Raw genomic sequence first — 23,799 nt, forward strand, 5'->3', positions numbered from 1 at the left:
GATTCAAAACTTCTTCCATTTAAGAATGATGTAGGCCACTGTGTTCTTGGAAACCTTCAATGCTGCAGAAATGTTTTGGTACCCTTCCCCAGATCTGTGCCTCGACACAATCCTGTCTCGGCGCTCTACAGACAATTCCTTCGACCTCATGGCTTGGTTTTTGCTCTGACATGCTCAATGAGCTGTAGGACCTAATATAGACCGGTGTCTCTCTTCCCAAATCATGTCCAATCAATTGAATTTACCACAGGTGGACTCCAGGTTGTAGAAACATCTCAAGGATGACCAACGGAAACGGGATGCACCCAATTTTGAGTCTCATAGCAAAGGGTCTGAGTACTTAAGTATATAAGGTTTTTCTATTTTTAATACATTTGCAAACATTTCTAAAAACCTGTTTTCACTTTGCCATTATGGGGTACTGTGTGCAGATTATAGGTCGACCAATTAATTGGAATGACCGATTAATTAGGGCCGATTTCAAGTTTTCATAATTTTTTTATTTATTTTTTAAAACTTTGAATTATTTTAACTAGGTAAATTGTGTCACTTCTCTTGCAACAGAGTCAGGGTATATGCAGCAGTTTGGGCCGCCTGGCTCGTTTGCGAATTGTGTGAAGACTATTTCTTCCTAACAAAGACAGCCAACAAAAAAAGCACAATTGTTGCACGACTGTACCTAACCATAAACACCAATGCCTTTCTTAAAATCAATACACAGAAGCAAATATTTTTAAACCTGCATATTTAGCTAAAATAAATCCAGGTTAGCAGGCAATATTAACTAGGTAAAATTGTGTCACTTCTCTTGCGTTCATTGCACGCAGAGTCAGGGTATATGCAACAATTTGGACCGCCTGGCTCGTTGCAAACTAATATGCCAGAATTTTTCGTAATTATGACATAACATTGAAGGTTGTACAATGTAACAGCAATACTTAGGGATGCCACCTGTTAGATAAAATATGGAACGGTTCCGTATTTCACTGAAATAAACGTTTTGTTTTCGAAAAGAGTTTCCTGATTCGAGCATATTAATGACCAAAGGTTCATCTTTCTGTGTGTTATCTTATAATTAAGTCTATGATTTGATAGAGCAGTCTGACTTGAGCGGTGGTAGGCAGCAGCAGGCTCGTAAGCATTCATTCAAACAGCACTTTCGTGCGTTTTGCCAGCAGCTCTTCGCTGTGCTTCAAGCATTGAGCTGTTTATGACTTCAAGCCTATCAACTCCCGAGATTAGGCTGGTGTAACCGATGTGAAATGGCTAGCTAGTTAGCGGGGTGCGCGCTAATAGCGTTTCAAACGTCACTCGCTCTGAGACTTGGAGTAGTTGTTCCCTTTGCTCTGCAAGGGCCGTGGATTTTGTGGAGCGATGGGTAACTTGTGCTTCGAGGGTGGCTGTTGTCGATGTGTTCCTGGTTCGAGCCCAGGCAGGGGCGAGGAGAGGGACGGAAGCTATACTGTTACACTGGCAATACTAAAGTGCCTATAAGAACATGCAATAGTTAAAGGTATATGAAATACAAATGGTAGAGAGAGAAATGGTCCTATAAATACTATATTAACTACAACCTAAAACCTCTTACCTTGGAATATTTAAGTCTCATTTTAAAAAGGAACCACCAGCTTTCATATGTTCTCATGTTCTGAGCAAAGAACTTAAACGTTAGGTTTTTTTACATGGCACATATTGCACTTTTACTTTCTTCCCCATCACTTTGTTTTTGCATTATTTAAACCAAATTGAAAATGTTTCATTATTTATTTGAGGCTAAATGGATTTTTATTGATGTATTATATTAAAATAAGTGTTTATTCAGTATTGTTGTAATTGTCATTATTACAAATACATTAAAAAAATTAAATAATAAGCGGCCGATTAATCGGTATCGGCTTTTTTTGGTCCTCCAATAATCGGTATCGGCGTTGAAAAATCATAATCGGTCGACCTCTAGTGCAGATTACTGAAATGTTTTATTTAATCAATTTTAGAATAAGGCTGTAGCGTAACAAAATGTGGAAAAAGTCAAGGGGTCTGAATACTTTCTCGAAGGCACTATGTCTTGACCATGACACTAAAGCGGTACATAAAGAGCTTGTATTGGTTTGTTTCTAATGTCGGAATGGAACTAGCACTACTTCTATTAAGTCAACATGTACGTAGGTATAAAGGCTATTACAGATGTGTATGTTCATTTGCAGGACAACAAATAAATCAAAAGAGAAAGATTAGAATATGATGCAGGCAGGCAGCATGATTCTGGATTTGTTTCAATGTGATTATTTCTTTCTGGTTTTGCCACTGACCGTTTCTTTTCTCTAACAATGATCCACAACATCACTTGGTCAAACAAGCATGTTCCTTACCAAAGTGCAGGTTGGCTTAGAGTCCAGGGAGTACAATAGCACTTCAGAACCGTAAATAGTTTGATTTGATATAAGTCCACCTGACAGGAGGGAACTGCAACGGAAGTTCAGCATTGGAAAACGGACTGAAGTATTGCCAACGGTTGTAGTGGTTCATGGTGTTTCATTACAAAATGTAGGACAGACCACTAAGATCCGCTGGAGCGAAAAAAAGGGGCAAGTTGCTCCCATTATAAAATGTAACAAAATTCCCCCAAAATTGTACAAATCTGTAGCAACACAGAAAAAATATATTTACAAGAACCCTTTTTTTAAAAGTGTAATAACACAGCAAATCCAGCTTTGGCACTCAACGATCACCACCTGGTCAGTGCTTCAGGCACACATTCAGTGCACTGTGCCTTCTACCTCATCCTAAATCACACACAACATTACCACCATGTTTTTGAAAACGTTCTACAAAGTTAACTCAACCTTGAGGAAATGTTGGGCACAAACTGGGATGGAACAAGCAAGAAATAATTTGTTCAGAAAATACAATATTCAATAATTAAACTCTTTCCTTTTCAGCTCCTGTGTGCAACTGACAGTGGCAACGGTTTTCACCTGCAAGGAAGAAAAATGGTCCCGTTATTACATTTTATACAATTGGCATAACACTCTCACAAGAACCCTGATAATTCCCAAAAGGGATTAAAATGCTATTCTACTGCCAACAGTCAGGGCTCTCAGTGCCTTGGTCCCATTAGTAACTAGGACACGTTGTGAAATGCAGCTACTACAGCAAGAAAAACATGCCCTATTCTAGTGGCAGCAGGTAGTCTAGCGGTTAAGAGGTTGGGCCAGTAACCAAAAGGTTGCTGGTTCAAATCCCCAAGCTGACTAGGTGATAAGTCTGTCAATGTGCCCTTGAGCAAGGCACTTAGCCTTAATTGCTCCTGTAAGTTGCTCTGGATAAATGACTAAAATGTAAATGTCTACAAAACTAATAAATTAAAAGTTAGATACACTTTCTTACCCTTTATCCAGTCACCCTTCCAGAAGCATCCTCCATCATCCTGTCTTTGTCCGAGACCAGCTCCTTAGCACCCATGCGTGCATCCATCCCCTTGGTTTCCTCCATCCAGCTCCCGAACCCCTCTCGAGAGCCTCCATTTTGGCCACAATTCTGGCTGATATCAGATGTGTTTTGTCTCAATTTGCTGGCAAACCATTCCTTGATCTCCTGGCTGCTAAGACTGGCATGCTCCGTTAGCCTCCCAATATCCTCCACCTTGGGTGCCTTTACTTCCTGGTAGCGCTGGATTATGCTGAAAGCATTCTCTGTGCTCAGTAGCGCCCCCTCGCCATTTTGCCCACTGCTGTTCAGTTTATGGAAAAACTCCATCCACTCCAAGGTCCCACTCTTCAGTGCTGACCTACTGTCCTTGAACCAGCGGACAATTTCTGTGCGAGCCAGGCTTGTCTGGGCCTCAAGCTGATTGTATTCTTCAGGGGAAGGCCACCGAGTTTGTGCAAAAACATCCTTGAGAAGAGCCAAGGATTTGCTGTCTAGAGGCACTGAGCAAGTGGTGGTGGGGGCAATGATGGCAAAGGGAGAGCTTCTTGGATGGCCACCTTGCTTGCGCACACCATTCAGCGGTCCGTGTTGTTGCTGACGCTTATCAACATTGAGTCTCTTTGAGCCTATGGAGTTTAGAAGAGCTTGTTCAAGGTTGTCACGCAGCGCCCGGCGCTCTAAAAACCAGCTGTCAATTTCCTCCCGCGACAGTTGGGTTGCAGTCACTAGATTGTCAACATCATTGTATGTTGGAGAGCTGTTTCTCTGGAAGTTCTCTTCTAGAATCTTCAACTGCTCAGAAGTCTTCCCTTTCATTCTCTCCAAGAGTGGAAATTGAGTCTGAACTGATTGTTGCTGTTCTGGTTTCGATGCTAGCTCGTTGTACAACTGTAGAATGCCGTTCTGTGCATGAGGCCCTTGGTCATGAACCCACTTTGCATCCCCACGAGAGACACCATTGGCTTCCCCAAGAGGGGTGAGCACTTTGTCCTCTGAGAGACGTCCTCTGACATATCTGGCCTTCATCTCTGTTATTTGCGTTTTTGTTTTCTTGCGGTCTTGGTAAAAGCTAGGGAGTTGGAACGGGCCCTTGAGGGGAGTCCACACTGACTGGATTATTGTTGGCCTCCTCACTTGAGGGGCAATGAGAGGGGGTGAGATTGGTAACTTTAAGTCTGAAGCCAATAGAGAGTGGGTGATTGGAAGTTTGTCTTTGGAAACTAATGAAGGAGGAGGCAGCATGTAACTCTTGAATTGAGGGGTGACAATAGGTCTCTTCATCTTAGGGAAGACTGGAGAAGGTGCCATTGGCAGCTTGTTTTTGGGGTTCACAAGTGGAGTGGCCAAGGGCAGTTTTCCTTTAGAAACCATGAGAGGTGCTGCCAAGGACCTTTTCATCTCCGAGGCGATAATAGGAAATGCTACAGATCTCTTTAATTCTGGGGGCACTGGGGGTGGGGCCATGGGAAGTCTCTCTTTTTGTGGAACTGGAGGAGGGGCCATTAGTATCTTCTCCGTTGGGTCTTCTGCAGGGGCCGCCATGGGGCGCTTTAATTCTGGGGCGAATGAAGGAGTTGTCAGGGGTCGCTTGAGAGGTTGCACAAAACTAGCTACAGTCACTGCAACAGGAGCACAGGTCATGGTTGATCCATTAGCAATACTTGTCAGTACTAGATTAGACTGCCCAAAGCTAGTCTGAATAAGGGGCTGGGTGGCTTTGGCAGGATGAGAAATTGGGGTAGGCAGAACGGTGAAGGTCTGATGTATGGGTGGGATGGAGCCATTAAACATTTTCTTCCTGGCTTCCTCGACTTCTTCTGGTGACCAGGTGATGCCTTGCTTTAGCCGTTGGGTAGTGAACCACACCTTTATTTGCTCCTCTGGGTGCTTGGACGCAGCAGTTAGCCAGGACAGCTCAGAATGGGTTGGGTAAGGGAATTTGTTAAAAGATGTCATTAGGGTTGTGTTATTGTCCAGTGAAGGATTATATTTGGTGGAGTTCAGAGGAACAGCAATTGTTGGCACAGAACAGAAATTGGGTGGTCTTTGAAGCAATGGCATTACATACGAAAGCCCTTGAATGATTGTTGGTTCAGGGATGATCATTGTGCCGTTTATGTTCACAGCTGTGATTTGATCTTTTGGAATAAAGTTTTCCAACCTCTTTTCCAAATCATTCCCTTGGTAGAGGGACTGTATGTTGTCCATGTTTGGCTTTCCGATATTCCCCGTAATTGGTTTGCTCGGTGGAAAAGTGACAACGCCTTGTCCGTCTACAGTATTGCAGAGAACTGAATTGGTCTTGCCTTCGATTGTCTGCTCCAAGATAGTCTGGTTATTTATTTTTACCCTCTTGAACTTGAAGTTGGTCTCTCCAGGGTGTTGGGTCTCATTGTGGTCTGTAAGAGAGTCAAACTTTTTGGTGCTGAAGTTGCACACGGCACACAGATAGAGGGGGTTGAGTATGACATTGGGGTGACTGGAGTCTACGTGCTCTTTGAAGTCATTGAGTTTCTGGGTGGAGAAAGGACAGTATTTGCACTCATAACTTCCATGCTGCCTCAGTTGGGGCATAGGATCAGCTTCCGCCACAACTTTTGTTTCAATCTCACTTCCTAGATCTTCTATAGTGTCTTGTACTGTATGGTCTTGATTTTCCACAGACTCTGAAGACCCATTGTTGGTCACATTGGCAGTGGACACTTCCATTTCTTCAGAGTCATCCTGCTCTATTATGTCACTAACCCGGATCATGCAGGGGGTGGAGGATTTCCTGCGACTGGACATGCTGGTGACTGATGTGGGATGTTATTTGGGTCAGGGGGAGGGTAAGTCTCCAGTGTTTGAAGAAGACCCTGCTCCTCTACTGTCCTGGGTCTGCAGTGGTGTCTCCTGCGGACTGTGGACGTCAGCTCCCGTGTGCGGCTTCATGAGAGTTCATCACAGATGGCATTCACCTGGAATAAAAAGGGGAAAATAGGAAATGTTAAAAGGGGCAGTTGAAAAAAAGCTGAGGGATGGGGCTGGAGAAATGTAACCACTCAAACTCAGACAGAGCTATGGATGCAAGGTTTGACCATCCATTTAAACATGTTTTGAGGCTATAGTGTTTGTTTACAAACAATGGAGTAAAACAAGCTTATATTTTGGGTTCTCATGGAGTGTGACAGTTAAACTAAGTTCAAGAGGCATTTCTAAATCCCATTGATTATTGAAGAATATATCATTAAAGTCCAAAAATGTATGGAGCAACTACAGATAGATGTCATTTAAAGGGCCACCTTTTATTTTCACTCTTGTAAAACTATAGCTGTACCACCTAATCTGGAAAAACAGTAGGTCTATAAATTCAACATATAATTCAATATCTACAGAGTGGGCCTAAAATGCAGTACTGAGGTGTGACTTTCAGTACAAAGTTTAACTTCAAAGAAGCCAGACTGACATTCACACAAACTCAAAAGTGGAGAAGTTTTTGAGTGCCGAAAGAGTCTCACATTCAGGCATTCTGAAGTGTAACATGTACGCCAATGTGAGCACAAAGCAGAAGATAAACTAGGCCATGGCCTGAGTGAGACCGTTGTGATGGGGGGAGGAAGGGAGAGAAAATCTAAGACACATGATAACCTATTTATCTAATAATGACAGTATTACAAATCTTAGTGTATTAGCCATTTTAAGTCTTTAAACAAAACTATCACTTTTAGCTTTGTTGTTTTAATAATTAAACTTCTAGGCTACATGCAATGGTCCTACCCAAGCCAACCTACACTTACTACATTATTACAATAATTAGGCCTACAGTACAATTACATTTTATTACCAACAAGCTGAACTAATTGCATCTAGTTTTTTTGGTTCAGGTTAATAGACATAAGTTTAATTATGATGCCGTGTCAGTATGCTTTTATCAATTGCACACCTAAGGTCAGTCTGACAAACTTTACATCTAGAATGAAATACTCTGAACTTAAACTCAAGATCCCTAGAACTTTCAACACCAGTCTGAAAGTAGCATGACTATTGTCTGTAGGAAAACTACCATATAAACTCTGCAAAAGAAACATCCCTTTTCCAGGACCGTGTCTTTCAAAAATAATTTGAAAAATCCAAATAACTTCAGATCTTCATTGAAAAGGGTTTAAACACTGTTTCCCATGCTTGTTCAATGAACCACAAACAATTAATGAACATGCACCTGTGGAATGATCGTTAAGACACTAACAGCTTACAGATGGTAGGCAATTAAGGTCACCGTTATGAAAACTTAGGACACTAAAGAGGACTTTCTACTGACTCTGAAAAACACCAAAAGAAAGATGCCCAGGGTCCCTGCTCATCAGCGTGAACAGGCATGCTGCAAAGAGGCATGAGGACTGCAGATGTGACCAGGGCAATAAATTGCAATGTCCATACTGTGAGACACCTAAGACAGCGCTACAGGGAGACAGGACGGACAGCTGATCGTCCTTGCAGTGGCAGACCATGTGTAGCATCACCTGCACAGGATCGGTACATCCGAACATCACACCTGCGGGACAGTTATAGGATGGCAACAACTGCTCAAGTTACACCAGGAACGCACAATCCCTCCATCAGTGCTCAGACTGTCCGCAATAGGCTGAGAGAGGCTGGACTGAGGGCTTGTAGGCCTGTTGTAAGGAAGGTCCTCACCAGACATCACCGGCAACAACGTAGTCTACGGGCACAAACCAACCGTCGCTGGACCAGACAGTGCTCTTCACTGGCGAGTCGTGGTTTTGTCTCACCAGGGGTGATGGTCGCATTCGCGTTTATCCTTGAAGGAATGAGCATTACACCGAGGCCTGTACTCTGGAGTGGGATAGATTTGGAGGTGGAGGGTCCGTCATGGACTGGGGCGGTGTGTCACAGCATCATCAGACTGAGCTTGTTGTCATTGCAGGCAATCTCAACGCTGTGCGTTACATGGAAGACATCCTCCTCCCTCATGTGGTACCCTTCCTGCAGGCTCATCCTGACATGACCCTCCAGCATGACAATGCCACCAGCCATACTGCTCGTTCTGTGCGGTATTTACTGCAAGACAGGAATGTCAGTGTTCTGCCATGGCCAGCGAAGAGCCTGGATCTCAAATCGAATTGAGCACGTCTGGAACCTGTTGGAGCGGAGGGTGAGGGCTAGGTCCATTCCCCCAAGAAATGTCCGGGAACTTGCAGGTGCCTTGGTGGAAGACTGGGGTAACATCTCACAGCAAGAATTGGCAAATCTGGAGCAGTCCATGAAGAGGAGATGCACTGCAGTACTTAATGCAGCCAGATACTGTTACTTTTGATTTTGACCCCCCCTTTGTTCAGGGACACATTATTCCATTTCTGTTAGTCACAAGTCTGTGAAACTTGTTCAGTTTATATATCCCAGTTGTTGAATCTTATGTTCATACAAATATTTACACATGTTAATAAGTTGCTGAAAATTAATAAGTTGCTGAGTTTGTATTCAGTAGCACCATGAGACGCATGACAAAAAGCATTGATCAATCATTCATTATCCACACAGGGCCTGAAACAGTAATTAGGCTACATAGTGTTAATGTGCCTCAAGGTGCACGGCACACCAAGACATGACCATATGACTGCCTTCCTCAAGTTTGCATACAGTATTTACTATTCATGTGACGCAGAAAAAAAACACCATGTTTTTAAAACGGAACTGACAGATCTAGGCCGATATTCAGTAATCAAAAGGAATATTGTTAATTGTAAAAAGCTCAACAACAGTGTCCTCAGCTCTAGGTCTGTCAATATGCTGGGCAGCAGGGATGATGTTGTCTTGCACCTTAAGAATGCAACATGCCAGGCATCTCGTCACCTCTACCTAAACAACAATCTATGGCATGGCCACAAATTATTTGTTATTTTTTTATAAATATGGAAGATTGTTCGAACACACACTTGCCTCACAAATATTATCCAGCCTCATCAAGGGTACACTCTATTCTACTCAAACTTGAATTGTCATGCCCATATTGCCCAGAACTGAATGATGAACTAAAACATGAATAAATAATTATTTCAGTCCTCCCTCATAAATGAAATAGATTCAGTGGCTCCTTATTAAAAAAGAAAAAAAAAAAAAGAAAAAAAAATCTAAAATAATTAGACTGCCTTCATTGCCATGGTGTCACTATGGCAACAGCCAAGGCAGCGAGGTGCTTTTCTGCTACCTCACCACTGCATATTAACGATTTCTTCTCACAGGTGCTAATTAGGCGAGGAGGGCTGTGGTCGAGCGGAGCTGGGGCCAGCCACAGTGAACAGCGTGTGGCAAGGGTCCCCCGCGAACCCCGTCGGGACGATCCATTCTGGCTGATCCGTGACGCTCGCCTGGGTAGGCCTTCTCCATGGAGGCGGCAGGGCTGGGCTGGGCTGATCAAACATGCATGCGCCATTCTGTCTCGTGTCCTTTGGCAACTCTCAAAGCGCCAGTCAGCCACGGGGGACATAAGCCGGCCTCCAGACTGCCTGGGATATGACTTAAACCTCATCTGTGCATACTGGCCGATTAACGCACTTCATAAATGGTGGCAACACTGCCTAAAATCAGGGCAAGAAAATTCCCCCTAAAATCTGGGCAAGACAATTCCCTCTAAATAAGGCTGACAGTGACATATGCCAGGGATGTTCAGGGATCTATACCGTGGAAAAGACTAGCGCTGAAGATTTCTAAAATGGTGCATTGAACTCTTCCGGTACCAGTTCAGAGAACAAACGCAATGCATCATCGTGGATGATCAATGTCCTGTACAGCCAGAGCAGACTGTGTAAAACCCCAGAGGCAGCCTCTACTAAGTCACATACACGCAGCCCTGCCTCGCGGTCAGCTCTCTCAATCACAAGAGAAAACGACAGACAGCGAGAAAGTAAGAGGGGAGAGAGAAAAACAAGAAAAAAGACTGAGTCAATCTGAGCATGTCATGTAGGGCTCAAACAAATTTGACAAGTGGATAATGGCATTTGTGATTGACTGTAGGCTAATTAGTAACACAAAAGGAATTTCCTAGTTACTATAAAACTATGATTATCAACACCAGTAAGGATAAAGATTCAAACGATTTAGGCTGCACTTCCTAAAAAGACAAGGCATAATTTGTCCTCAAATGAACGCAGGTTCATTCAGAGACATCGATCTTAGTTAGAAGTTGTCCTCAAAGCTCAGAGAGCATCATGCAATCCAAACAAGCAGTTCTAGAAAGGATCATGTTTTATTTTCCCGTGTAGTCATTTCCATTTCAAAAGGTGGTGACTGACTGACATGCAATATCAAAGTCCTCAAATAGTGCACTGCACTGAGGAAACGTTGCATGTGTCTGATTTCAAAAGCATGTTAAGTACAAGCTCATCAGCTAAATCTTGCTCTATTTGGTTAAACATTTTAAGAACTGCTTCGCCAGTGAGAGGAGACTAAACCCAAATAACAGAGCAGCTCATCTCAATGAGACAGAATAATTTGAATGAGCACAGAATTAATTTAAATCTCATCAGGCCACCCTTTAATACCTTATCAGTTCTGCATGGAGACAGAGGTAATTGCATTAGTCCCCCTTTGGTGTTTCGTAAGTCAGTGTAGCCTATTTGAAGTGGTTAGACAGTTACCTTCTAGGGGAAGAGCTCATGGGGAAGTTATGCACTGTGCTGTTGTCTCTGGCAACATAGGTCAGGTTTAATATCTTCACACAGTGTAGAACTGTACATTATATACAGGCTCCCACAAAGCCAAAGCACTACGAGTCAAATACAACAACAAAAACAAATTATACAAAACAAATGCAGTCACACAATGTAGACCACACAAATAGTATAGGCTATTCCATACTATTATGTAAAGATGTAATAAAAACAGCATTTCCCCATAGCTATATAAATGCTAGGGGAAAGTCTGTGGCAGCATCAGTGTGTAAGGGCTATTCCAAACAACTCTTACAACGTTTAATCATTACGCTCAGATTGATGCCCCTGAAACTTTGATGGCAGATTTGGGTCCAGGCTACTGGGGTTTAATTCTCCTCAGACGGCCATGGGACTGGCAGGTTGCTATGGAAACTGCCAAACCGGAGATAAGAGTGATTCAATCTCCTCCAAGACCTTTTGATGGCAATTGTTTCGCTCCGTTTGAATTTAGAGATGTGAGGGTCTTGTTCATACTTTTGAAGGACATTCATATAGATTTTGGTTCGGAGTATAATGGTTAAATTTTTGGCCAACGATAATTTGGTGACTAATATTCCTATTCCTTGTCCTTCGTCTTGATTAATCACGTTTATTCTCCTGCGAACATGTCTCAAACTAATGTCTGACTGTCTCTTAGTTCATGAAAACATCTCTAAACTTGGTCTTTGAAATAAACTACAAACTAAACCACGGAGACAAACACAAGATCAGACAAAGGATTAGAAGTATGTTTAGGCAGGATCCCGTCCCGCCCACCTGTGAATAAAAGGGACGAAACCACATGACATCCACAGGGACTGCTGTTCTCCGAGAACAGAGGACTCCATCTTGTCTGCAAACTCCACACATTAAAGACATTTATTTCAAAAACGCCAGCCAAGCAGGGAAATAGTTTGGCTGCACATCCTGTGCTGCTTGTTTAAGCTCCGATCTGGAAAACGTTTTTTTTCTTCTCCCCCCATGCTTTCCTCCTTACACCCCTGCAGACAAAGAAACCATTGATCCTTACATTGTGGTAAAGCAGGGTTTGTGGTCACTCTAAACAATGCCAAAAACGCAGGAAATGGTTTTCTGCTGACCACTGAACTGCGGATGAAAGGCTAAAACGTCCAGCGACTCAAAATAAAACGTTGGAGCTCGCTTATGAAAAGTTATGAAACAATACATTAGCCTATTAAAAAGTGTGATGCTGTAAACTGTGGTGGAGAAACCATTCATTTGTATATATGTGTAAACAGACTGAGAAAAGGGCTACGTAAAGGACAGGAGCACGAGTGTGTGTGAGAGAGAGCTGGAAGGGGTATGTGCCGAATAACTGTGTGGTGGCCAGCTGCTTCTCTACATGTGGGGATGTCCAGCAGGAACTGGATCCAGTAGAGCGGCAGACTCCCATGGCTTCTTTCCCAGAGAGTTTAGAGGCAAAGCAACGTTGACGAATCCGAGGGGGTGTCTGGGGGGGAGAGGGGGAACCGAGAAGGGGGTCTGATGAAGACAAGGGGGAAGGAGTGGGTTGAGTTTTCGGCTGTTGTTCGACAGCAAATACGTATCTTTTGCCAGACACATGGTCTAAGGAACAAAACGGTATCAGAACTCGTAGTAGTTCAAATGGGGACAACAGAATCTTCAGGCAGGCCTAAATGTTTATCTTTTTAGACAAATTAAAAGAGACTAGTCTGTTTAAAATATAATGTCCACCCAACAGCGTATGCATGTAGGATACATGTGAGATCAAGTCACAAACACTGTCCATGCACAAATGAGACAGCAGACGTAAGTAAATTATGAGAGCAGTTAAAAATATAGCTAAACATTGGCAAACAAAGTATGGAGAGCGGAATTAAGCCTCCCATGTACCCAGGACAAGCACACAGGTGAGACTCAAGGAGAAGCACAACATCAAGATCACAACAAGATCACTTGATGCCACAGAACCAATTGGGGAAAGCATTTGGTATTAACAAGGTGTGCTTGTCATCTTGTTAAAGTGATAAGGAAAAATTCTTCACTGCAGGTATGTTAATATACACTGTGTACAAAACATTAGGAACACCTGCTCTTTCCATGACAGACTGACCAGGTGAAAGCTATGATCCCTTATGGATGTCACTTCAAATAAATCAGTGTAAATGAAGGGGAGGAGACATGTTGAAGAATGATTTTTAAGTCTTGATACAACTGAGACATGGATTGTGTGTGTGTGTGCGCCATTCAGAGGGTGAATGGGCAAGAGAAAATATTTGTGCCTTTGAATGGGTTATGGTAGGTGCCAGGCGCACAGGTTTGTGTCAAGAACTACAACGCAGCAGGGTTTTTCAAGCTGAACAATTTCCCGTGTATCAAGAATGATCCACCACCCAAAGGACATCTAGACAACTTGACACAACTGTGGGAAGCATTGGAGTCAACATGGATCAGCATCCCTGTGGAATGCTTGACAGAGTCCATGCCCCGACGAATTGAGGCTGTTCTGAGGGCAAAAGGGGGGAGGGTGCAACTCAATATTAAAAGTGGTACACAAGTATGAAGAAATTTATATTTATTTAACAGTTCCCTACGTGGCTTTTAAAGTTGGTATTCTTCATGTTTGTATGCGTAGCCATCTATTATGGCACTTTGAGTGGGAAGGCATAAAAAATGCCCACCCCCTTGATGAATTATTAAATGTGGCCTTGATCAAGGGTACACACAGTAACTCCAGTTGCAGTAGGCAGCAGTGGCTGCTTGTCAGTGAATCGAGTCAACTTACCTGGTGACTCAGGACTTGGATTGATTGAAAGGGAAAACGTGCTGGCATGTCAGCTGTTGAAAGACCGGAGATATGGTTCCCAAGTTTAACTATGCACCAAAAATCACTGTTTTCCTGCCAAATATGAATTATTCTATTAGCTCTGGCCGGGTAGGAGACAATACTTGAGTGAACCGCTTTAACGGCGGAGGTCAAGGAGAACTAATATTGCGAAGTGTGAGACGGATCAAAGACTGTCACTGCGGCGTGATGACCCATGGTGATGCATCGTTGCACAAATAAACATACCCCAGATGGTTCTCGCTCCAACATTCAAATAAATACTGTAAAGTGTCACTTGTTATGCGGCCCATTAATTACAGTGGAATTTCAAGTGAGCGCCAAACATAATATTAACTTATCTGTACCAAAAACCATTACTTCTATTGCTTGTTCTTCTGAAAAAGTCTGACACATCTACAATGAATTGTGTGGTAATTACTATATACAGTATTATATTGGTAACACTGAAGTTCCCTTTGCTGCATGTTGAACCATCTGACTAACCATCACAGGGATTTTTCTGCCATCAAAATCCTTGGGTGGGTTGCCTAGGCGTTCTTTCGAGCCACCAAACAGTGTAAAAAAATATACATATATATCATTTTCAGGATGGAAAAGCGCCTTCAGTCTAAATGACTAAAACCAGATATAAAGTATGTAAAAAAGATAATGGGACTACATATTTTGTAATAATATAATCTTTGAGAACCAACAAATTCACAAAAAAAATCTAGACAGCCAGGTAGAATCAAAAATTCAAAAAACAATGAATTTGGCAGTTTTGATTTGTTATTAAGTTTGAACAAAATTACACAGCATTAGCCAAGGTAAAATGCATAGAATTGAAGGAAATTAGCTTAAAAACTGCTAACATTTTTCTCAGCTCTATGGATAAATGTTTAGAATTTCAGGAAATTGCCTTAAATTCAAGAATGTCTACACCGCCAAGATGGGGGCCTCTAAAATGTACTCAAATTCAGCTGGGCCAACTACGCCCACCACCTTAGCCCCTTTTGATCCAGATATCCAGTGGAATCCAGTCGAACGAGAGGGGGTTATTGGGTCTGTAGGTCGGTTAGGACACTTCTGCACCACATATCCCCCACAGTGTGTTTGTGGTGTGCAAAGAGAATGTCTCTTGAAGCAGACAAGTAAAACAGCTCATATCGAAAACAGAAACAACATACATTTGGAGACTTGTTTATCAAACTTTTAGGCCTAGTTTTAATTGCAGTAACAGCCTGTTACTTTCTCATTGACAAAAAAAGGAAAACAGTACATAGTTAGCTAGCTAGGCAAATAGATGTTTTGAAGTGTTTAAAAAGTAAATGAAGAGAAATGTTTACCATGGGAACTACCTGTGTTAAAATGCAGATTGATAGTTTTGTATTTGAAATAATAGCCTGCCCTACTCGATGCATGACTGAGAAGATTCAAATCAGCCAACAAACGTTAACTATGCTAGCTAGGAATAGTAGCTCGTATGCAGCTTTGTGCTGTGCATTCTGTTGAGTTTGCTGAATGGAAAATTTGACTTCTGAATTGTTGCATATATTATGTTCAATATGTTTTAGATGAGCATCTGTTTGCTTTGTTTGTATTTATAGCTATCTATTGTGATATTTACTGTATGCTGAGTGGGCTTAAAGCTGCGTAGTGTGAACGTGGCTTTGCCCATACCACATCCAAGGATGTCCTAAGGATAATATATATTGAAAACTTGCAAATCTGATGTCAACGAAAGGCAGCGCCGTCTAAAGGGCCTATTTCAACAAGCATAGCAATTACAACAATAGAGTAGTTTCCCCCCTGAGCATCCCGCCCCCACCCGAGTGTTGCCCCGTTGTGAAAGGGCACTCACTGCACTTCCGCAGTAGGGTGGGGCTTCCCTTGGGGGGGGTTGCCTATCTTGCTCCAGTTCCGCCTCCACTCTCTCCAGCTCCTTTTTGGTCTCCGGTCCAGCGGCACTCTGGGTAGTCTCCTCTGGAATCTGAGACGAGACAAGAATGTCAGTGGCAGGGGGGGGGGGGGTAGCTCGGAGGCAGAGCCCTGCCAAGGCCCTGAAAACTGCACCGCTTTGTGTTTGCCGAAAAATTGAAGGTTGTTACCTTGGAAACGTGCCGAAAGAAAGAGCCGGACAGCTTTGGAAGGTTATTTGAATGACAAACACCACCTGGGATGTATCGTTTCATTGCGCTTGACTTATCAGAATTAATCACATTACAACTTGTCAATGAACGCCGTTAGGAATTAAGCTCATCGCCGATACAGTTAGGCTACTTTAAAAAGTGTGTGCAAGACTGGGGTAAAACCAGGACCAGTTTATAACAATCAGCCCAAAGCGAGATGGAAGCTGTGTAAAATGGAGCTAGGCAGGAAGCTGCTTATTCGAAGATGTAACAAACTAACCCGAAATTACAATACACAGTGCATGTTATAGAAAATATACCAAAAATGTGTTACAGGATATCTATGGCACACAAAAACATAACGTCTTAACACGAACACGCTTAGCCTATGCCGCTCAAATTGCTCATCCATGTATTTATATATTCTTATTCCATTCCTTTACTTAGATGTGTGTATTAGGTATTTGTTGTGAAATTGTTAGATATTACTTGTTAGATATTGCTGCACTGTCGGGAACTAGAAGCACAAGCATTTCACTACACTCGCAATAACATCTGCTAAACACGTGTATGTGAACAATAAAATTTGATTTGACATTTACAAAATGGAGTCATCCACCTAGGGCTGGGATGACACCAGTATTGCAAAATAAATATATATTTATTTAAAACACGAAACAGACCAAATTCTTTGGTCCTTTAAAAACCTGTGAATGTAAAATATTGTGCGCTATAGCTTGGAAAATAAATGTGTAACTCTGGATGACAACATAATGATGGTTTCCAACAGTTTTCCTAAAGAAGTTAAATACGCTTCTTGTTTTGTTTCCTTGCCATGATAATAACTAGTCTCGCGATACTGGGATCTTCCCAGCCTATGATCCACCCCACATACAGCACTTATGACAAGAGGGGCTGTGGACCATACAGTACAACCAGAGAGCCACTGAGATGCTCCCCCTCAGGATGAGGTCATTGCTACAGACAGAGCACAACAACGCAGCTTTCAAGGGAGCTTAAGCCCAAAGAAGTGACATCATCCGTCCACCTGAAACGACTGCTTAGTCACCAACAGCATAGCATCCACATGTGAACCGCAGCAAGTGGTTGCCACATAGAACTACCTCCTACTCACCACTCAATGTATTGATAAACAAGTAGGCCTATTCAAGGTAATGTAGCTGCAATGAAATTCATTTTCTTTTGGAGAATCAAAATGTACCATTATTGAATGAAAACCACTGCGCTCTCTCCACAAGGCTAGGCCTGTGATAACTACCAATAAATATGATGGTCCTGACAGCCCCTCCTGTTTGCCAGAATCGACAACCCTGAAGTGAAGGTTCAGCCAAGGAGTACTTTACGCCTACGCCATGTGTTTACTTTTGAGGACACTGTTGGAGGCAGAGTTGAAGAGGAGAACAGTGTAAGGCTGTGTCCAAGCTTATGTCATTTCTGACCCTCAAATGAAGTCTTAAAGCAATAGAGCTGCTTTTGGAGGCAAATGTAGTTGATTATGGTTCTCTTCTCTTACACTGAATCATAATGTGAAATACAAAATGCTTTAGATAGATAACTGCTGTTGAGAGATGTGGCCTACATTTAGCATATCTTAATTGGTGCTGGCAATTAATCGACTATGGTATTCAAAGCGGGTGAGCAGACATAATTTTTGTGTAAACAGAGGTAACTATGCAATGAATGATGTTGGGGAAGCTGCAGTAGATGGCTCTACACTACAGCCTCCATGGCTACAGTAGTTAGGTCCCACATGCAGCTAGCTCTCTGGGAAGAAACAGACCCACTTGATTCAGTGAGACAACTGAATGCAAATGCATTTACTGGAGCTCTAAATATATTAATCTAATGCAGCATGCAGAACATTCTACTAGCCTTAGTCATAAAGTATTTACAGGATAGGTCTACCACACCTTGCTTGTTAGTCTGCAGGGCTGCATATTGCAAAATGGAGTAGGTTATGCGTGTTAACATCCAATTAGGCAAGCCCGGCATAGTGGAGGAGAGCAAAAACAAAGCTGCAGAATTTGAGCACTGGGCTTGTGATTTCCAGCTTTGCACATGCTCAGTTGGGGGGGGGGGCTCATCGGAGCACATTGTATTTGCACCACATGACTTGCACAAGTGCATGCTTGCCAAGCAGCTCTCTGGAGCTCACATTAACCAATACTTGTGCAAGCAGGAAATTCAAATAAGATGCAAATGAATGAATTCCTTGAGCTTGAACCAAAAATCGAGTAGTATCAGATTGAGCAGAAAAATGTTCACTAAGGGCTAGTCTGAAGACAAAATGGAAATATCTGTTTTTCTGCTAAGAATATTAGACAATACTTAAATCATTCAAAATCAACAAGTAACTAATTGATCAACATAATATACATTTTAAAACTATTAACACCATCTATCATTGGGCTTGCATAATTAAGGATACAAAAAATAACTACAACAACAATAATATAGGATTACTACTAGCCACTAATCTCACCATATCTGGCCCAGGCTATAGGAGTTTTGAGTCTATTTTTAGTGAGTGCAAACTGAGAAGTCATACAAGGGACAGGGCTTACAGAGATACAACATAAAAGTGTCCTGAGCCTGACATTGTAGTGCAGGGATCCCCAATTTGGCCCGCATGTGGTTTTACTTAGCCTTCTGATTTCATTGTTGGACATAAAAATACATGTAAAAACACCAGGAAATTAATTTTAATTTGTAAAATATGTTAAAGTATTTCCACTCATATTAGACAAATAAATAAAACAAATGTAAGCAAGGTTTGAAATGATTATGTTTCAGTGAAATATGATATCTGTTTGGGCTTCCTGCGGTCAATTTTCAGTCAACAAATGACTTGTAATTATGCCTCGGCCCGCCGACCATCCACTCAAGGGGAGGGGGAAAAAAGAAGAAGTATCCCGCGGCTGAATCTATACTGAACCAAAATATAAACATGCAGCAATTAATGATTTTACTGAGTTACAGTTCACATAAAGGAAATCAGTCAACTGAAATACATTTATTAGGACCTAATCTATGGATTTCACATGACTAGGCAGGGGTGCAGCTATGGGTAGGCCTATGAGGGCATAAGCAATCCACTGGGGAGCCAGGCCCAGCCAATCAGAATGAGTTTTTCCCCACAAAAGGGCTTTGTTACAGAAATACACAGTTTCATCAGCTGTCCGGGTGACTGGTCTCAGACAACCCAACAGGTAAAGAAGCAAGATGTGGAGGTCCTAGGCTGGCGTGGTTTGCTGTTGTGGTATGCGGTTGTGAGGCTGGTTGGACGTATTGACAAATTTTCAAAAACAACGTTGGTTTATGGTAGAGAAATTAACATTAAATTCTCTGGCAACAGCTTTGGTGGACATTCCTGCAGTCAGCATGCCAATTGCATTGCTCTGTGGATTTGTATGACAAAACTGCACATTTTAGAGTGGCCTTTTATTGTCCCCCAGCATAAGGTGCACCTGTGTAATGATTGTGCTGTTTATCAGCTTCTTGATATACTACCGTCAGGTGGATGGATTATCTTGACAAAGGAGAAATGTTCACTAACAGAGATGTAAACACATTTGTGCACAAAACCTTAGACAAATATGCTTTGTGTGTGCATCGATCATTTCTGGGATTTTTCATTTCAGCTCATGAAACATGGGACCAACACTTTACATGTTGTGTTTATATTTTTGTTCAGTATAGTTGATCAATGTCATAGTGCTTTGTTTACTTGCAAATAAGAAACCATGTCCAGCTAAACTTTCCCATACCTAATAAGTAAAGTGCAATGAGCTGTGGGCATTGAACTCCACGGTCCAACCGGCCTCACAACCATTGTGAACAGAGTGCCCCATGGTGGTGGTGGGGTTATTGTATAGGCAGGCATAAGCTACAGTCAACGAACAAAACTGCATTTTATCGATGGTAATTTGAATGCACAGAGATGAGATCCTGTGGCCCATTCATCTGCCGCCATCACCTCATGTTTCAGCATGATAATGCACAGACCCATGTTGCAAGGATCTGTACACAATTTCTGGAAGCTGAAAATGTCATTGTTCTTCCATGGCCTGCATACTCACCAGACATATCACCCATTGAGCATGTTTGGGATGCTCTGGGAAGACGTGTACAACATCGTGTTCCAGTTTCCGCCACTATCCAGCAACTTTGCACAGCCATTGAAGATGAGTGGGACAACATTCCACAGGCCACAATCAACAGCCTGATCAACTCTATGCATAGGAAACATGTCGCGCTGCATGTGGAAAATTGTGGTCACAACAGATACTGTTGGGTTCTGAGCCACACCCCTACTTGTTTTAAAAAAAACATTTTTTTTTAAAGGTATGTGTGACCAACAGATACATACATATCTGTAGTCCCAGTCATGTAAAAGCCATAGATTAGGACCTAATGAATGCATTTCAATTAACTGATTTCCTTATAAGAACTGTAGTAAAATCTTTGAAATTCTTCCATGATGCATTTAGAATTTTTATTCAGTAAAATGTATAAAATTAACTAAATCCACTGAGCAGATAGGGCACTTTCTCATAGGAAAGCAAACAGGCAGGTGCTTGAGCACTGGTTGAGCCGTATCTGTGCACATGCCTGCTCCAGTGGTGTTTTTGCATTTTGTATTTGTTTTAAACATGAGCTGGTAAAAATGTTTAATTAAAAGAGGAGGACCATGTCTTGCCAGTCACTGGTATAGCAGCGGTTGCAAAAAGCTGTACTGTACTGCCAATGTTATGTCAGCACTACTGCCCGTGTCTAAAGGCAGATGCACACTACAAGATGTTGGCCACGATCTAGCTTCCCAGACAACTTTTTGAGATCGGAGATAAAATCCCCATGTCGTTGCCTACTTGGGGCGTCTGTCACCGACGCTCACTTAATGTGAGTGGGTCAAAGATGCAATCTGAGGGCTACCAAACTCATCTTTGAGAAGTTCCGAACATCAATATATTTTCAAACATGTTTGATTTTATCAGCACAAAGTCTGCAATGCTCTTGTAGAGTGAGATGTGCAATGACACGTTTTGAGAATGGTGATCAGCAACAGCCAATGAGAGTTTGCCAGAGGAAGCCAGTGAGATGTTTCACATCACCCAGAATGTGTAGACTCTCGAGCAGGAGCGATGACTACTACTAGTATGCGTTTGTACTTGCCTTTATTAACCAAAGCATCAAATTGTTACAGCTCTGATGATCACAAGCTATGTTATTCAATTCAAAATGTTGGCTAGATATTTGAACTCTGTATGGCAAGCATGAATGTCTGACAAAGTTCACGAGGCTGCTTTGAGCCACAGCTCGTAGCTACATTAAATCTTATCACATTGTTTTCCCGAGAAAGCATGGTATCGAGAATCCTCATGACCAAGTGAAGAATCTTGTAGTGTGTGACCATCTCTGTGCCACATCGTTTAGTGTGTGCACCACTACGTTGGCAACACACACAACACTACTGGAAAGACAGTCATTTAATGTGTGAGGCTGAGCAATAGGAGGATTTAGAAAGTTGTGTAGTGTTCCCCCGGTTGAAGCTGGACGCAGTGATATAGGCTGGTGTGGATAAAATGCCAGGGCCGAATTCTTGTCCCAGTCCGCCACTGCAATTTACCACACTGCTGTCACCGGGCAGCATAGCCCGCGCTGCCAGTGTGCCACCACCAATCCATACCGCGGAAGGCGTCACCACATTTAACGCATCTGCCTGCCTGGTTGGCTAACTGCTGTAGCCAGGCTGCTAGCAAGCTAGTTTCAACCAGCTACGAGACAAATAAAACCAGAGCTATATAACAGCAGCAAGTAAAATGTACAATAACTAATTAGCGATAAGTAACGTTAGCTAGTTACCTAATCCAAATGGTGCCTCTTGTTACACAATACATATAACTAACGAATGCACGGTGACAATTAAGGAATAAAATAATATTCACATAGTTAGGTACTGTACGTTTCGCTGGTGACAATAGGAAGGCTGTCTAATATGTAAGGTTTATTCACATTACTGTCCTATAGCTAGCTACTATAGTATAAACCCATAACTTGTCAACAAGCTTGACAAACGGAGGCCGAATCTTAAAATAATGATGGCACTATTTAACGAGTTAGCTAACTATGTAAACATAGACATTATAAAGCTAACCAGTTCAGAAGTAGTGTTGAAGCACGAATCTTTGTTTAGCACGTTTTCAAACTTCAGAAGTGAGCTGCTTGGTCGCTAGCTAGCTAGGTGACAAGGCAAGCTAAATGTCTAGCGCCAATACATTAAAAGGTGCCCACTTCACAAATGGGCACAAAAAAGTTAAAAACGTCAAACTAAAAACATTTACTTAATTCTAAATGGTTAAATATGTACCTAAACGAAAAGTTAATGTATGTAATTAAAGGGTAAACTATACTTTTAAGGTTTTATTGGCATGATTTGATGGCAAGGTGATTCTAACTCAAGTGTGACAGCGCGCGAGTAGTGATGAAAGGGATGTCGCTAGCATAACCACACGAACCGGGCAAACCAGGCGGCTAGTCTCGCTTGCTACCAAACCGTTTATAACTTCATTTGAGGAATTTATTTGGCCAATATTCTTCACCATTGTTGAAAAACTGTTTAATATAGTATTCTTACCTGCCTAGAGCCTTTTGTTGCTGGGACGATAAGCTAGCAGTAAAATTCCCAATTGTAAGTAGTCGGTGGTAACGCGCATATTCCGCTGGTAATTCTAAAGATTCTGGCATAACCTAAAGACAACAGTAAAAAAAAAAGTAGTCGTTCATGATCTACGACAAAAACCACATGATGTTTTACGTCAGCATATATTTGCATACGACGCCAAAAATATGTTTCAGTCAAGTGCCATGAAAATGTATTTAAAAGTTAGATATGGCAATATACATTTGACAATTGAAGACAATTAAACAAAATGTCTGAATTCCTCTGGTGAGTGGATTATATTCGAACGCATGTTCAAACATTGACCATACTACATATCAAATAACTTCGTGTGTATACCATAACCTACATAAGAAATAAAGTGTCACATCTACGCTGAAATACACAATATAAATTCAATTCATTTTCACATTTTCTCCATTGATTGGTTATATCCAATAAATCTTCATGAATCATGTTTTACTCAGTGGATTCTATGGGTATAGACTGCCAAAACTGTTAATTCATAATGTAGACTACCATGCATTGAAATAAGATATAGCAAAATAAATATAAGGCAGACGAGACTATTTAGGCATAATATGAATACTATAAACCTAGCATTAACAATATTATGGGACATAAATCACATTAGAGATATGTTATATTAAATATATAGACCTGATATGGAAAATTGATTGTCAGGTATGGTCATCAGTGCAATTTACTTTGATGGGAGAAAGGCATCAGCCTAAAGCTCAGTGTTTCAACAATATCATTTTGCAATTTATATTGTCTGTGAACTTAATGTACATGACCAAATTCAACATAATAATGCAACATCAATGTGTCCACTGTCAAGCTCTAGTGAAAACGTGACTGATAGCGACATCTTCTGTCCATACGGAGAATAGCAGGCAAGATGTATATACATTTATACAGTACACACAGCCAAGTCTAGGGATACCACCGTGTCATACAATTTTAACTCTTAAAATGTCTATTTTGATATAAACAAATTGAAGAGGAGTATGTAGCTGACTGTCACTGATGATTAGGCATTGA

General features: G+C 41.8%; 1 protein-coding gene across 2 annotated transcripts; it reads right to left on the minus strand.

Moving 5' to 3' along the window:
• Positions 1-1,924: 1,924 nt before the first annotated feature.
• LOC110496253 (zinc fingers and homeoboxes protein 2) lies at positions 1,925-22,869 on the minus strand. Of its 2 annotated transcripts, XM_021572036.2 has the most exons (4): positions 22,711-22,869; positions 15,788-15,916; positions 3,388-6,386; positions 1,925-2,975 (listed from the first exon to the last, which is right to left on the minus strand). In XM_021572036.2, exon 3 carries the CDS (start codon positions 6,214-6,216, stop codon positions 3,391-3,393), a length of 2,826 nt encoding a protein of 941 aa, XP_021427711.2. In that variant the 5' UTR covers positions 6,217-6,386; positions 15,788-15,916; positions 22,711-22,869; the 3' UTR covers positions 1,925-2,975; positions 3,388-3,390. The 2 variants fall into 2 exon arrangements, with proteins under 2 accessions (XP_021427711.2, XP_021427712.2); XM_021572037.2 differs by lacking the exon at positions 15,788-15,916.
• Positions 22,870-23,799: the final 930 nt, after the last annotated feature.

The sequence above is a fragment of the Oncorhynchus mykiss genome, chromosome 18 (genome assembly GCF_013265735.2).
Source record: "Oncorhynchus mykiss isolate Arlee chromosome 18, USDA_OmykA_1.1, whole genome shotgun sequence".
NCBI classification, from domain to species: Eukaryota; Metazoa; Chordata; class Actinopteri; order Salmoniformes; family Salmonidae; genus Oncorhynchus; species Oncorhynchus mykiss.